This window comes from Barbatula barbatula (assembly GCF_947034865.1).
Source record: "Barbatula barbatula genome assembly, chromosome: 16".
Taxonomy (NCBI): Eukaryota; Metazoa; Chordata; class Actinopteri; order Cypriniformes; family Nemacheilidae; genus Barbatula; species Barbatula barbatula.
Genome location: NC_136779.1, coordinates 11,964,853 through 11,978,237, shown reverse-complemented (window position 1 = coordinate 11,978,237; position 13,385 = coordinate 11,964,853). Strand labels below are relative to the sequence as shown.

At 39.8% G+C, this 13,385-nt stretch overlaps 1 protein-coding gene across 1 annotated transcript; it reads left to right on the top strand.

Annotated features, from left to right (window-relative positions):
• Positions 1-315: 315 nt before the first annotated feature.
• LOC306905918 (transformation/transcription domain-associated protein-like) lies at positions 316-7,160 on the top strand (the record flags this gene model as incomplete). The annotated part of the gene is made up of 16 exons (XM_079476906.1): positions 316-415; positions 632-681; positions 764-874; positions 967-1,071; positions 1,467-1,536; positions 1,637-1,737; positions 2,265-2,342; positions 2,721-2,809; positions 2,940-3,036; positions 3,144-3,282; positions 3,642-3,720; positions 4,612-4,846; positions 4,938-5,268; positions 5,802-5,899; positions 6,056-6,244; positions 6,468-7,160. The coding sequence occupies 16 exons, from the start codon at positions 316-318 to the stop codon at positions 6,573-6,575; spliced, it is 1,980 nt and encodes a 659-aa protein (XP_079333032.1). The 3' UTR covers positions 6,576-7,160.
• Positions 7,161-13,385: the final 6,225 nt, after the last annotated feature.

Genomic DNA, 13,385 nt, shown 5'->3' with positions numbered 1-13,385 from the left:
TCATGGTTTATATTCACGATCTATAATATTAATATGATAATTCAGCATCAGTATGTGTGTTAAATGTTCCCTCATTTGCTTTTGTATAAAACTTACATTTATGCATTTAATTAAAGCAAAACTAAAACTGTAAATATAAAGCGTTACGGATTATCAGGTCCCTGTACCATATTTAGGTTATGCACAAAGTAAAGTGTTATTTTGTTTTCCCTTTGTGTTTACTGTCTTTAAAAGATGATATGAACTTCTACTGAGATCAACGCAGACACCAGTCTGCCCCAATTCAGCGGAATCCTGTCTATCCCGGCCTCCACCATGTCCTTGGTGCCCACCCCGAGCCCCACGGTGGTGGATCAGACCACCCTCATGAAGAAGTATTTACAGTTTGTGGCGGCGCTCACTGATAACAACACACGTAAGTGTGTTTGATTTAGTTTAAAGTCTTTTTTAATATGTTTTCTCTAGTATAATCTACGCGTATTAGTACATATATAAATGCGATTGATGGTTTAATGTGTATATAACAGGCTTTGTTTCAATACACGTTTAATGGGTCATGGGTGTAAAGTAGTTGCTCATGTGCTTGTGAACACAAGATGCTCACAGTCTAATATTTTCTTTTAAACATCAGCGGATGAGACCAAACTGAAAATGATGCAGGAAGTCAGTGAGAATTTTGAGGTAAGCCCTTATATCTTATACAAAGCTTGATGAAAGATGGTATCCTCACTTGTCTTAATTTCTATTATTTTACTCTCCACAGAATGTAACATCCTCACAACAGTATTCAACTTTCTTGGAGCACATCATCCCCCGTTTCCTAACATTTCTTCAGGATGGAGAAGTGCAGTTCCTTCAAGAGAAACCAACACAGGTGTGTTACTGCTGAAGTCATATTACTATTCTTCTTTGAGGTCTTATCCATTTCAAATTAAACTCTGGTGTTTTTCTCTTTTTTTGTTATAGCAATTAAGGAAACTCGTTCTGGAGATCATCCATCGAATACCAACTAATGAACACCTACGGCCTCACGCCAAAAATATCCTCTCTGTCATGTTCCGCTTCCTTGAGGTCAGCTTGTTTTACTTTCTTTCCTATATTTTTTTTCGCCATGAATTCTAGATGGTGACAAGTGACTTACAAATTAGATTGTACTCTTAAGACAATATTTCGTGTTGAATATAATTTTTTTTGTGTTGTCTGTTAATCATATACTTGATTTTTTAAAGTTTATTATTGATTCTGAGACTAAACGTCGCCTCTGTATTTCATCATTCAGATCGAAAGCGAAGAGAATGTGCTCATTTGTTTGCGCATTATCATTGAACTGCATTAACAGTTCCGTCCGCCGATCTCTCAAGAGGTGAGATAAAGCCCTCTGGCATTCTTTTATGCAGGAGAGCATTTGCTCTTCCGTGTTTTAAAATAGTTTAATAAAAAGCACTCAAGACTCCCATCTCTTATAGATTCCTCACTTCTTGGACTTTGTGAAGCAGATTTACAAAGAGCTACCTAAAGTAGTGGTAAGCAGTTGTTGTATTCGGTCGCTTCGAAATATTTGCTTAGCTCGGGCTTCTACAATTTTTTATAATAATATTTTCTTTCTGTCAGACAAGATACTTTGGGAATCCTTAAGTTATAGCAGAGAACACCGTGCCATCCCCAGAGATGGTGGGTATGATCACCTCAGTTTTGGTAAAGACGGCGCCAGAGCGTGAGGACAGCGAGACCAGGACGGTCAGTACACACACTTTAACACATTACAGTAACCTTAATCTGTGTAGTGTTGAGAAATATGATAAGCAAAGACACAATGATGAGAGCGATGTGCTTTAGTCCAGAGATTGGTACTGTGTGTGTGCGCGTGTGGGTGTGTGTGTGTGTGTGTGCACGAGTGATAACTGTAAAGTACCAATGAGCTTGGGCGCTGAAAGTAAAACTGATAAGATCTGAGTGTCTGTATGCTTATATACATTGCATTAGACTATTATTATAAGCCAATATCAGCTTTGGACCATTTGACTGCTTTCATTGAGTCTTTCAATGCAAATAACTACTTTATGTTTACAGTTTATAGACAGTAGAGGGGGCCAAGTGCCTGCTTATGAACGTTTGCACACAGGCTTTTATCAAGGCGATGTAGCAAATTTCTTGTCCTTAACTCTCAACACCAGTACAACCATTGGTCATATATGTGCTAAAAGAAAAATGCTTTTAATTGTTTTTATGTACCTAACTAGTTGGTTTTATGTCTGTTTCCTCAGCATACCATAATTCCCCGGGGATCACTGTCACTCAAAGTGTTGGCAGAGCTGCCAATCATCGTTGTGCTCATGTATCAGGTGAAGGCTTATACAAACATCCATTTAAGACTGATTTAATGCCAACCATCCTGTTCAAAAAGGACAGTGAGACATTTGGCTCCTTTCTAAAGGTTGTTTTTATAGTAACCCTTCTTGGTATTATTTGACATTTTTTGGAAAATAGCACTATGGTGGTAGTGATGAGCTAAATACAGCTTTTGATATTTCTTTGACCAGCAGGTTGCTGTTTGTATACATATAGAACCCTTAAATATCACTAGAAAACAGATACTGACTATGTGCCACACATGATTTCACTATGTTTGATGACCTTCTTAGCATAGTTCTGCTTTGTAAATTTGTATTTCTCCATTGTCATTTCACACTTATAGTTTTTCCGTCTGATGTCTTTTCTAGCTGTACAAACTGAACATTCACAACGTGGTGTCAGAGTTTGTGCCCCTTATTATGAACACCATCATGCTGCAGGTGTCCGCACAGGCTCGGTCAGTGACCCTCTGCATCTATTTGTGTGTGTGCACGTGTGATTTGTGTGGAGTGTTATATCACTATTGCACTTGCATGCGTAGATGCAGTTTAACATGTCTCAATTTCCCTTATTTATATTCACAACAGACAACACAAGCTCTTCAACAAGGAACTTTATGCAGATTTCATTGCCGCTCAGATTAAGACCTTGTCATTCCTCGCCTACATTATCCGCATCTACCAGGTAAACTAACAAAGGCATCTAGAAAACAAAAAAAAGAGCAAGCTACCTGTAAATGTGTTTAATCAACTTAATACTAATCCAGTGACTCATGTGGAAATGTGTGTCAGGACTTGGTTGGGAAGTATTCTCAGCAGATGGTGAAAGGGATGTTGCAGCTGCTGTCGAACTGCCCCCCTGAGATGGCTCACCTGCGCAAAGAGTTGCTGATCGCTGCCAAGCACATCCTAACCACGGATCTACGCAGCCGTGAGTCGCCCTTTGCAAAACACTTTGCACATTGTTGCCAGCTAAGATATGCAAAACGTCCGGTTTTGTAGATATGCCGGCATCTGCTGTTAATTATGCAGCCGAGCTTCACAGGGTGCCACTTTGATACGTAACGGCGGCATTCTCTTTGAGCATCGCCTCTCGATCAATAGCATTCGAGAGAAGAATCTGATACACTCTGCTAAATCATTAGTCCTGTGGAGAAGGTTAAATGAATCAATGAGAGTCTCACTGTTGTGACTTGGCGTTGATGTATCTCATGGTTCTTTGGGCCTTTTGCTATTGTGGTGGGCTTCAAAATCGGCAACGGCATGTGATGGTGTCTGTTTGTGTTGCAGAATTCATTCCATGCATGGACAAGCTTTTTGATGAGTCGATACTCATAGGATCTGGATACACTGCGAGAGAGACGCTAAGGTAAGAACGTAGATTAACCCCGCTCACATCTTTGAAGCTCATGCAGCTGTGAATAAACCTAGAAGATGTTGTCCACTATTAAAAACAACAGGTCCCATTATAGTGAGTTGAATTTAGAGTCATCGTAGGTTTGCTTTAGAGGCTAAAGGCTTTTCCAGAAGTAGATACTTAATTTTGGCCAGATTCCAAAGACGTCATGTAGTTTTCATAGAAGCTATCCCACATTGCATTGTGTCAAGATCACTGGAAAAATTATGCATTATTTCAGGATTTTAATTAAAAGAGCTATTCAATTTTTAATGTTTACTTTGCATTGTATACTCTGTTAAAAGGTTGCTGTTCATTTAAAATGCTGCTTTTAAACACAACAAAATATGTACAGGCAACTTTACAAAGGTTTTGGACCGGAGTCATAGATGTTAGTTTTGTCATCCCTCCCTCATAATGCTCTCTGTACTGCTGGAGGCCACAATCTTTTTCCTCGCAAGTTTCTGTGCAAAAGCAAGTGGGAACTAAAAGTTGGGTTTCCATCAAGTGCAGCACATCAGAATTGATAGTTAATGGTGCGTGACTGAGCTGAGATGCCCCACTGGGCAGAGGAGATCCAGGTGTCTATCTTCATGTGCCAGGTTCTCCTGGCGCTGCCCACTGTCTGTCTCCCGGCCCCAGATGTCATATGCCTGCCAACATCTCCCGCTTTTCATCCACAGCTCAGTCGTCCGCCTTCAGCAGGCAAATTTGGCGGGACATGCGATGTGTCAAAGTCATTAGTGTCGTTGAATCTTTGACTCAACCTCAACTAAAATCTTTTTTTTTTAGTTGTTGGGGCATCTTGGATGCAAATATCTTTTGCTTTTGTCTAACACAAAGATTCTGTTGTTTACTTTGTAGGCCCCTGGCATATAGCACACTAGCAGACCTGGTCCACCACGTAAGACAGAACCTTCCGTTGACGGACCTATCCTTGGCTGTGCAACTGTTCGCAAAGAACATCGACGACGAGTCCCTGCCCAGCAGTATTCAAACCATGTCCTGTAAGCTGCTGTTAAATCTTGTGGACTGCATCCGATCCAAGAGCGAACAGGAAAACGGCAATGGCAGAGATATTCTCATGAGAATGCTGGAGGTGAGATGGGTTACGCTGTGTGTTTCTGACCATAATTGTCACACACAGTACACAAATGTAGTTAATTTATACAATTATTTGATTCCTCCAGGTCTTCGTGTTAAAATTCCACACCATTGCACGCTATCAGCTCGTGTCCATCTTCAAGAAGTGTAAGCCCCAATCAGAGATGGGTGTGGCTGACACAGGGGTGTTACCAGGAGTTCCAGCCACTCCCACTGTAGCTACGCCCGCATTGCCTCCATCGGCACCCCCGACACCAGTGACCCCAGCTCCACCTCCATCCACGGCCTTCGATAGACCTGGGGATAAAGAGGACAAACAGACTTTTCAAGTGTCAGATTGTCGCAGTCTGGTTAAGACCCTTGTATGTGGAGTGAAAACCATCACCTGGGGCATCACCTCTTGCAAAGCTCCTGGAGGTGAGACGGTTGAACCTAGAGCAGTGGTTCTCAACTGGTTAAGCCATGGGACCCATATTTTCCCATGGCCAAAAAGCAGCGGACCCACTTTTTTAGGACTTGTGTTGTTTGTATAAAAAAACTAGTGATTTATTCTAAAATACAAAAAACTATTTGTGACTAATACTGATGAATGAACAGCCTGAAAGTAAGTCTATTAAATAGCAGTCCCATACTAGTTTTTCAATAAATAAGTTTGAAACATGTGTACGTAACACTGTATAACGTCTGACAAGACTGGATAGTTTTTCTGAGGTGAAAGACTTTTTATTTCGTAACAAGTTAAGAAAATAATGACACTGGCATGGGACAGCGAGCACTCACTCGCTCAAGCATCTGCCAACAGGTTTCGTGCACGTCTTTCAGAATAAGTCTTTCATCAGAAAAAACGTTTAAAGTTACTTTTTGGTTGTTGATGTTTCTTAGACTGTACACTTAGACGAGGCGGTATTTCATTTTTAATGACCGCGTGTTTGCTTTTCGTTTTGTCGCAGAAGCTCAATTCATTCCCAACAAGCAACTCCAGCCTAAAGAGACCCAGATCTACATCAAACTAGTCAAATATGCCATGCAGGCCTTGGACATCTACCAGGTACAGCCATCCACTGATGTGTCATAAAGACTCACTTAGTTTGCTCAGATGGGCTGAGATCAGCGAGCAATATAGACCGCATTCAAAGTACACATGATGCTGAGAATGAAAGTTTACAGATTATCACAGAGCCAACCCCCTTTTGGCTAGGTACAGATTGCCGGCAATGGGCAGACCTACATCCGTGTGGCCCACTGTCAGACTGTACGGATGAAGGAGGAGAAGGAGGTTTTGGAGCACTTCGCTGGGGTCTTCACCATGATGAACCCTCTCACCTTTAAGGAGATCTTTCAGACCACCGTCCCATACATGGTGGAGCGGATATCTAAAAACTACGCCCTACAGGTACTGATGCTAGGGAGGGATCAGAAATCAAACGAAATCTTGAATCGCCTATTAAGACTTAATACTTTATGCTTAATGGGATCATTTAAAGCATCATTGCTCTGACGTTGATTTGTCATATCCTACAATGGGCATATGACACATGCAAAAGTTGCAAGTGTGCCTAGTGAACAAATATGTTTACAATTGTAATCGTTGTTATATTTGCTGCTTTATCCATTAGATTGTTGCAAATTCCTTCCTTGCTAATCTGACCACCTCTGCACTTTTCCGAAGAGGAGCTGCACAGACAAATGACCACATGCTCACACAGCTGGAAAACCTGCATTAACACCAAGAAGTTGGGCAGTCCAGTGTAAAACTTTGTCATGTCTCCATGGAAAGAGTCTTAGCTAAACTGTGTGTCCGGTACTTTAGTCCTAAGGTCATGCATCTCTTTTTTGGTTTGCTTAAGAACATCTTCCATCCTCTCAATGCCATCCATGGTTGGGTCTGCTGACATCCTGCATAAAATGTGACAGTGGGCACAGAGGGTTACTTATTGAAATCACTCAACTAATTGCTGCTATGTCATCTACTTTGTTAACATTCGTTATTTAATTATAAATTGTAAGTAATGTAGTCCAGTTTATTTTCAGGATTATATTTCTATACACTACACATTGTTTAAACACAAATGTGAATTTACAGAGTGTTTAACTATTCTATTGTGTAAGCCAAATTAAACTTTTAAATGTATGATTTTGTTGTCAGAATCCCATATGCCTTACACAACAATATCGGAAACCAAACTATTAATCCAGTTATTTCACCTTGTTGAGAAGGTATAAGAAGTATAAAAGACTGAGGAGGTCCCTCAGATATTTTTATTTGAGTAAAACATATAATGACAAATGTGATTAAATTCATACAATGGATATGGTACATTTCGTGCATTAATTATTTGCAATAATTTGAAATTAAGTTTGTTTATGGGCTAGTTGTCATGTCTCTTTAAATTTAAACGCCCCCCCCCCCCCTGTCTAAAGGACATCATTGACATGATTGCTTGATTTGCGTGTAAATGGTGTAAGTTCCTGTGACAAACACATCAATTTTTGTTTTCAGCCAAAGGGATCAACGCCTCCTCTGGATAGGAGCTTTCGTCACCATCATTTAGCAGAAAAACAAGCCTCTCGTTGGCGTGCAGCAGAGGGATAACGGATGTTAGACATTATCGTTAATAGTGTTGTCAATATGGATATTTCTCTTAAACAAATGCATTGATTTGCTTCAGAAGACCTTTGTTAAGACCACAGAGCCGTGTCGAGCCGTTCTTTGATCGATGGATGCACTTTTTGGAGAGAAATTGCCCCCCATTCACTCCCTTCCTACCGCTTGGAAGTAAAAGGATACATGGTTTTATAACTCCGACTGCATTTTTCTTCAAGAAGAAAGTCATATTGACTTAGGATGCCTCAAGGTTGAGTCAAACATGGGGACATTTTGATTCATGGCTGATGTATTGCTTTAAGGTTTATGATTATTGATGTCCAGTTCTGCGTGTGAACTTCCTTTTTGAACTTCAGGTTTTCTCCGAAGAGGAGCTGCAGAAGTTTCTCCAGAAGATGAGAGAATCCTCACTGATCCTGCTGGATAAAGGGTTGGATCCACTTGGATATGAAATACAGCCATAGACAGTGTATGTTTTTTGTTTTCTTGTGATTCTGTTGTCCACAATCCCATTCGGAGGTAATTGAATAAAAAATGTGTGTTTTTAAGTAACAGTGTGGTTTGGTTAATGCTACCAGACGGCTGTTTTAGATCTGTTTCTGTAAGTCGGTCTGTCAGGTTTTAAAGACAACTTGTGTTTTTCTGCATATAAAAAAAGATGTTGGTAAGATACTCTTTCATATAAAGGAGGGGTGGCCCTGCTTGTCTAAAATCTGGGTCAGTAGTTGAATGGAAATAATTGTTTACATTTGATAAATAGGTTTATAATATATGTAGGATAAAGTAACTTGTATAAAAATATTATTAGCACTATTAGTACTATGAGTATTACTCCAATTTATTGATGCCAGGCCTTTACTCTTGACAATATACAGTAACTGATGTTTGTGCTTTTTTCTCTTATGTTTTCACATCTTGATAAGGAAAGTAGTAGATAGGAAACTCTGACATGCTTTATGCACACTATAAGTTTTTTTATTGAATGACTGAATGCCGTTTGAGAGAGGGGGATGCAAATTTGCTGAATCTTTTTATAGAACTTTTCACATGCTGCTTCACAAATCCAGTGCAGAGGCAGATGATGTTTTCCACAGGTCTGGTATCTCCAGGTCAGGCCGTAGGGATCCGAGGCACCTTATTTGCGTCACACATTCGGATATGGCCCATAGCGGCTCAAGCTCCATAAAGGAAGCAACATTGTCCCAAAATCACTCTGGACGATGAAACATCTGACTTGATGTTGATGGACATCAAGGTGCTTTGCTCGGGCTCTTGTAAGCGAAGTTACGTGGAGTTCCGGGCGATGAAACATCTGACTTGATGTTGATGGACATCAAGGTGCTTTGCTCGGGCTCTTGTAAGCGAAGTTACGTGGAGTTCCGGGCGATGAAACATCTGACTTGATGTTGATGGACATCAAGGTGCTTTGCTCGGGCTCTTGTAAGCGAAGTTACGTGGAGTTCCGGGCGATGAAACATCTGACTTGATGTTGATAGACATCAAGGTGCTTTGCTCGGGCTCTTGTAAGCGAAGTTACATGGAGTTCGGGGCGATGAAACATCTGACTTGATGTTGATAGACATCAAGGTGCTTTGCTCGGGCTCTTGTAAGCGAAGTTACGTGGAGTTCCGGGCGATGAAACATCTGACTTGATGTTGATAGACATCAAGGTGCTTTGCTCGGGCTCTTGTAAGCGAAGTTACGTGGAGTTCCGGGCGATGAAACATCTGACTTGATGTTGATAGACATCAAGGTGCTTTGCTCGGGCTCTTGTAAGCGAAGTTACGTGGAGTTCCGGGCGATGAAACATCTGACTTGATGTTGATAGACATCAAGGTGCTTTGCTCGGGCTCTTGTAAGCGAAGTTACATGGAGTTCCGGGCGATGAAACATCTGACTTGATGTTGATGGACATCAAGGTGTTTTGCTCGGGCTCTTGTAAGCGAAGTTACGTGGAGTTTCGGGCGATGAAACATCTGACATGATGTTGGTGGAGCCGTGTTAAATCGTGTTCCTCCACTGCTGTCTGTCCAATCCATTAGACAGGTTCTCGGGCTCTTGCGAACTAAGGTACATCTTAAAATCCCTCCTGACGTTGAACCAGTTGATCTGATCGTGGTGGACATCACGGTGCTTCTGTATATATAGTTACGGGGTCTCGAAATCGCTCTGGGTCTCGAAATCGCTCTGGACGATGAAGCATTTGAGTTGCTGGTGGTGGACGTCAAGCTATTCTTCCATGTGGCTCCACTGCTGTCTGTCCAATCCATGGGCTCTTCAATATCACAGCCGAGGTTGGGCACAGGAGTGGGGAACGTCTGCTGCCGCTCGACCTTCGCCTCCAAGCGCATCTTTTCGGTCTCGGGCTCAGCGTAAAGCTTTGAGCGGCACAAAGACGCGCTGAACGCTCTCTTCCTCGAACCCATTTTCCATTTGAGCAAGAAAAACAAAGTACAAACAACCAGAGAAAAGCAAAACGCTGCCATCTCGTAGCTACTCTCACAACCTTCTGCGCGTCTTTCAGTGAGTGATCCGCTGATGTCATAATGGTGTTTTCAGATTCATATAGACACAACCACTGAGAGCGCGTCTTGGCATTCGAAGCGCGTGAAAACAAATCACGTGAAGCTTTCGGATGAGAATAACATTAATGTTGTTCGACAGGAACATGTTAAATGATCTTACCTTGATAAAAACGCTCCTATTACCCTCAACAGTTTGTCTAATGTCGAATTCTGGGGCCGGTTGCATAAATCTGAGACTCGGACCCCTGGCTAACTTTTCGTTAAGATCTTTGTTGTCATGGAAACCAATAAACGGTCAACTGCTGGATTCAAAAAGTGGTCTGACTTTATTTTTTTAGCAATTATTTTGTATAAATCGACAATGAAAAGAGGTCGTTTTTAAACACCAATAAAACCCACTGGAGGTCTTTAATGAAAAAGAAATGCTGGGAGATTTTTCTGCTAAATGCGTAAATGTAGCATAAAACATGTTTGTATAGTGACCACAATCTCTTTGGGTCAATAAAATTACAGGTTATTCTCGATTTCTTCATCTATTCACATGTTGTTAAAATACATTTGATTACGTGCAATATGTGCAGAAATAGCTTGAGTCAGCCTATTTAATGTGTTTTATGTGTAAATCGATTCACAAATGTTATGTTGACGACAGATCGTTTACAGCATCATTTAGTCGCGACGAAATAATTTATTATCTATTAACATATGTAACATTGGCCTAATGTTTTGGGCAGCGACACTGTCGCCAAATCTGTCGCCAAGTGAAATGTGACCAAATAACATCACGCTCGTATATTCGTGGTTGTTTTTTTAATGGATAATTACAATTAAAAGCTCTCAGATTCAGTACATTATTCATTTATAAATGTTTGTCTCTCTTTCTATACATAAAAGCAATACCTATATATATATATATATATATATATATATATATATATATAATACCTTGTCAATTTTACAGAGCATTATATATATAGCCTATCTATATATAGGTTGTTATAAAATGCATGTTTTCATGTCAATAATTACTTTTAGTTTATATAAACCTTCCTGCTGTTTAATTATTAAAGGTGTTGTTCTGTATTTGAAAAGTTCTTTTTTTGCAATTAAACTCCTAATTTGTTGTTGTCGCTCCCGTTATAAAATAAAAGTTAAATTCGGGTGTGATGCGTTTTTCTTCCAGCAGATGGCGAGCAGGAGAAGTGATGTGACGTTGCGTGTCCCCAGTTCGGAGCGAACGACCGAGAGTCTCTTTCATGAAAAAGATGATGGATATATTTTCTCCCAAGAGTCTCAGACCCTCCAAAATCATCCTGCTGGCTCTGAGTTTCTGAGGCTTTGTTGTATTTACTACTCTGTTTCTGTAGAACAACACTATAGGCACATATCAGCATGAATATTTTCCCAAACAAACATTAAGATGCTACATTTTGCAGAACACTAAACTTACTTTGGATTGAAAAACACATTGATTGGTACCCCTAGAAAATCTTATGAGTAAAAAATCTCTCAAGTATATTCCCGTTTATATTTACATTTTCTTAGCACACCAAGGTGACTAGAAACAATGTTGTCCAGTCGTGACTTCTTGTTGCACAAGAGAATAAATATGAAGTCACACAAAACCCAAATTCTCTTTATTCATCACAGTTCTGATGCGCAGCAAAACATTATTGAGCTACACAAATGATCTTTAAGGAAATGGTTAAAACAATAATTATCAAGAAGTTTTAATCAACTGAAAATATTGCAAATCTGCCTGAAACAGGATGTGTGTCTGTATTGTCTTTGTACGCAATTACTACTATTAGTTTGTCGTCTGATGTAACTGACTGTTGTTTACCTCAAAGGGATTGTTCACCCAAAAATGAAAATTTTGTCATGGTTTACCCGCCCTCAAATTGTTCCAAACCTGTATAAATTCTGCTCAACACAAAGGAAGATATTTGGAAGAATGTTGGTAACCAAACAGATCTCATCCGCCATTTACTGCCACAGTAGGGAAAATAAATACTGTGGAAGTCAGTGGGGGAAGAGATCTATAGGTTGATTTGGTTACATGGAAAAGATGACAACATTACAATTTTTGGGTGAACTGTCACTTTAAGTCAACATCCAGTCATAGTTATTTCCAAATGTACATCCAGTAACATGTATTTAAGGAACATATTGTTTATTATGAGTAAATGATTATATATAATTATTAGTGTTAGGTAAGATTTCATTTTCTCTGTCAGAATTAAGAACGCTGGATGGTTTTGTTACATTTTTATTTGTTTGAATTATTTACATAAATAAAAATGGCAGAATCTGTACGAATCAGACCTGGTTGAGTCCGGTGGTCCGGGACACTGAAGAGACACGGGCAGCCCGCAGAAAGAGTTCACACAAAAAAGTAGCATGTATCCTTACCAAGAACGTTATAATTCAAAAGTACAAGAAATTGTCAAACTTTGGAATGCAACAGAAATATACCTAAAGCACAGAACCAACAGAATGGGTGAAACCTACAAAAGCTGGTCCCATTTTACTGATTCAAAAACTGTAGTGGAAATCTGTGTTATTGTACTGAAAATATTAAAATCACAGTGCTAAAGATGCTTCATTTTTAATATGCAAAATATACTTTCTTGTTTATTAGTTTATTTTTAATTGGATTTTAAGGTGTAATAATGAAGTATTGGAGCAATATATCTATCAATGCTATATTTAATTTATAATTTAAAAATAAGGGTAATTTTGTGGTGTTTCTTAGCTGCCTGCTCAGTCCCTCTGGCACAGGATGGCAGTCCTGGGACGAGCACAACCCCAGCCAGACCACTGCTGCGCCAGACACCTGGATCACTGCTCAAACAAGCATGAGAGTTCAGAGCAGTGCTCCAATTGAAGGGGGGCTGGGGGATCCGGGATTCCCCATAAGGCATTAGGGAGCCCCCATAAGGAGTCTAAAAGACTTATTTCAGTAAAAATGATATGGTGGTCAAATCTGATTAAATTCATGCAATGGATATGGAATATTTTAGTGAATTAATTATTTACAATAATTTATATTAAGTTTGTTTATGGGCTAGTTGTCATGTATATGAATTTTAAATGCCCTGCCCCACGTCTAAAGAACATCATTGACATGGCTGCTTGATTGGCTGATAGTAGGATATTTATCAACTCCATGTCGGTGCTTTTGTATTCTTTGCGCAAATTATTATTAGGCCCAATTATTAGGATTCAGTCTTGAAATAGCTATGATTTACATATGCTTGCTGCACACTGGTTGATTAAGTTTATCTAATGCATCTAATGTTAGCAGAGTAATTCACACGGACAACCAGGAATACTGTTTCACATTCACCAGCCTCTTTCTGACTGGCGCGCTTTTATTTATACATAATCAGGTGCATTCATTT